This window comes from Verticillium alfalfae, genomic scaffold, assembly GCF_000150825.1.
Source record: "Verticillium alfalfae VaMs.102 supercont1.8 genomic scaffold, whole genome shotgun sequence".
In the NCBI taxonomy this organism is placed as follows: domain Eukaryota; kingdom Fungi; phylum Ascomycota; class Sordariomycetes; order Glomerellales; family Plectosphaerellaceae; genus Verticillium; species Verticillium alfalfae.
The window spans coordinates 374,500-376,233 of record NW_003315031.1 but is presented as its reverse complement, the minus strand read 5'-3'; the positions used below and the strand labels follow the sequence as shown (position 1 = coordinate 376,233).

At 51.4% G+C, this 1,734-nt stretch overlaps 1 protein-coding gene across 1 annotated transcript; it reads right to left on the bottom strand.

The window, feature by feature from the left end:
* Positions 1–567: 567 nt before the first annotated feature.
* VDBG_06540 (conserved hypothetical protein) lies at positions 568–1,526 on the bottom strand (the record flags this gene model as incomplete). The annotated part of the gene is made up of 2 exons (XM_003002932.1): positions 568–1,288; positions 1,338–1,526. 2 exons carry the CDS (start codon positions 1,524–1,526, stop codon positions 746–748), a joined length of 732 nt encoding a protein of 243 aa, XP_003002978.1.
* Between the last annotated feature and the right edge of the window lie 208 nt (positions 1,527–1,734).

The window sequence follows — 1,734 nt, the reverse complement described above, 5'->3', positions numbered from 1 at the left end:
CAGCATTCAGTATTGGGTCAACGCTTCGGATTCTGGCCATCTGGCGACGCGCGCCGGTCGTTTAGGAGAGGTAAGGGTCGATACTGCTTGTATTGAATTCTTTGTAGCTAAGACGATTCTGATTATTCGTCAAGTCCGAATGCGTCGACGAAACTGCCGGGTGTGCTCATTGGCCTCATGTTTAGGCTGAGACCGGTTTCTACTGGGCTAAGGATAAGATACGCGGAGCAGTCCGTGTTGTATGTGGATGCGATTGTTGTGTTTCTACTATCAGGGTTATGCCGACAATCTCTGTATAAATGATATCTGTAAAGCTATCAGCACGATCATTGCATCGTAGAGGATTTACAACTGTTGTGTAGTCTTTCAGCTGCTCAGAAGTGCAGTTTTATTTCGTACCTCAAAGACGTTGTTGCCGGGACCGAAATCTGAACGACAGAATTGAATTGCTGTCAGCAAACAGCATCTTGACTGTATGCAACAAGTTGACAGCCACACCCTTTGCTTTGTAGGTACACGGCAGCAACTGCACACAGTAGCACATTGTGCACAGTAGAAGGAAAGGATTAAAAAAGTTTGAATTGTGGCCTGACCACCAATCGGATCTGGAAGCTGGGTCCATGTGTCCATGACAGCCCCCAGGTCATTCGTCATGATATCATGGGTCTCGTCTAGCTAGATGGATGAGGAACGCCTGAAAAAGAAGAGCGAAAAAACAAGTCTACAATGTTCATCGTGGCTTTATTCAAAGATTTGCGCCTTGGTAGCCTTTGAGGGTATCACATGAGAGGTAATTGTTTTCGATGAAGGGGGTTGCGATTTGGAAGCCGAAAACCTCCTTGAAAGATGTTGCGTCGGGAAAGGGGCCGACATTTGCCTCGATCTTTGCCTTGACAGGGGACGGGGCAAAGGCACCCTTCGATAGTGGCGTGTCAAAGAGACGAATCATCTGGTCGCACTGTTTTCCGTTGACGAAGATGGGCTGATTCGTCACATTCTTGAAGAATGATAGTGGATACGGCACTGTCTTGCAGGACGGCAGGCGACTGTACTCAAGTGACATGTAGGTTGAGTTGCTCGTAGCCTTGAAGAAGGTGCTGCCTCCCGAAAGAGTCGCATAGGCATCGCACTGGGGCGCAAATGTCGAGGGGTGGACGACGGTGCCGTAGGCCTCCGAGCCGTCGATGGCGCCTTTGTTAGATGCCGTGATCATTTGTTCAGGAGCCCAGCGGAAGACAGAGTAGCCGTCGCCCAGCAAGTCCAGAAAGGGAAACTCGAAACCGGATCTCTGGAGGCATGTCAGGAGGTTTTATCGTAGCAAGGACATAGAAACTCACGCTGAAATCAGGAATGGTGAACTCCAGGTAACGAATGTCATGGTCGTGGCCGGCCTGGAGCAGCACAGGGTACATGTCGGCCGGGAAGCTAGGCAGCAGAGACCGATATGCACTCTCAAGGATAGTATACTGCGCCGGAATGATCTGTCGGGCCGTGGCCAGAGGAATAGGGATGATCGCCAACGTCATGTTCAGCACGCCAGTGGCGTTGTTCGGATAATCCTGGAAGATGGGGTTTGGCTGGTCGTGGGTCACACAGGTGTCTTCTGCCGTGGCGGCGGCGGTTGGCCGTAGATGCAGGCTCAGAAAGGCGATGATGGCCACGAGGGAGACCTGCCAGAAGAAGGTTTGCCCAGGTCTCGCATCCTAAGGGGCACCGAAGGCGGGCGACATTGGA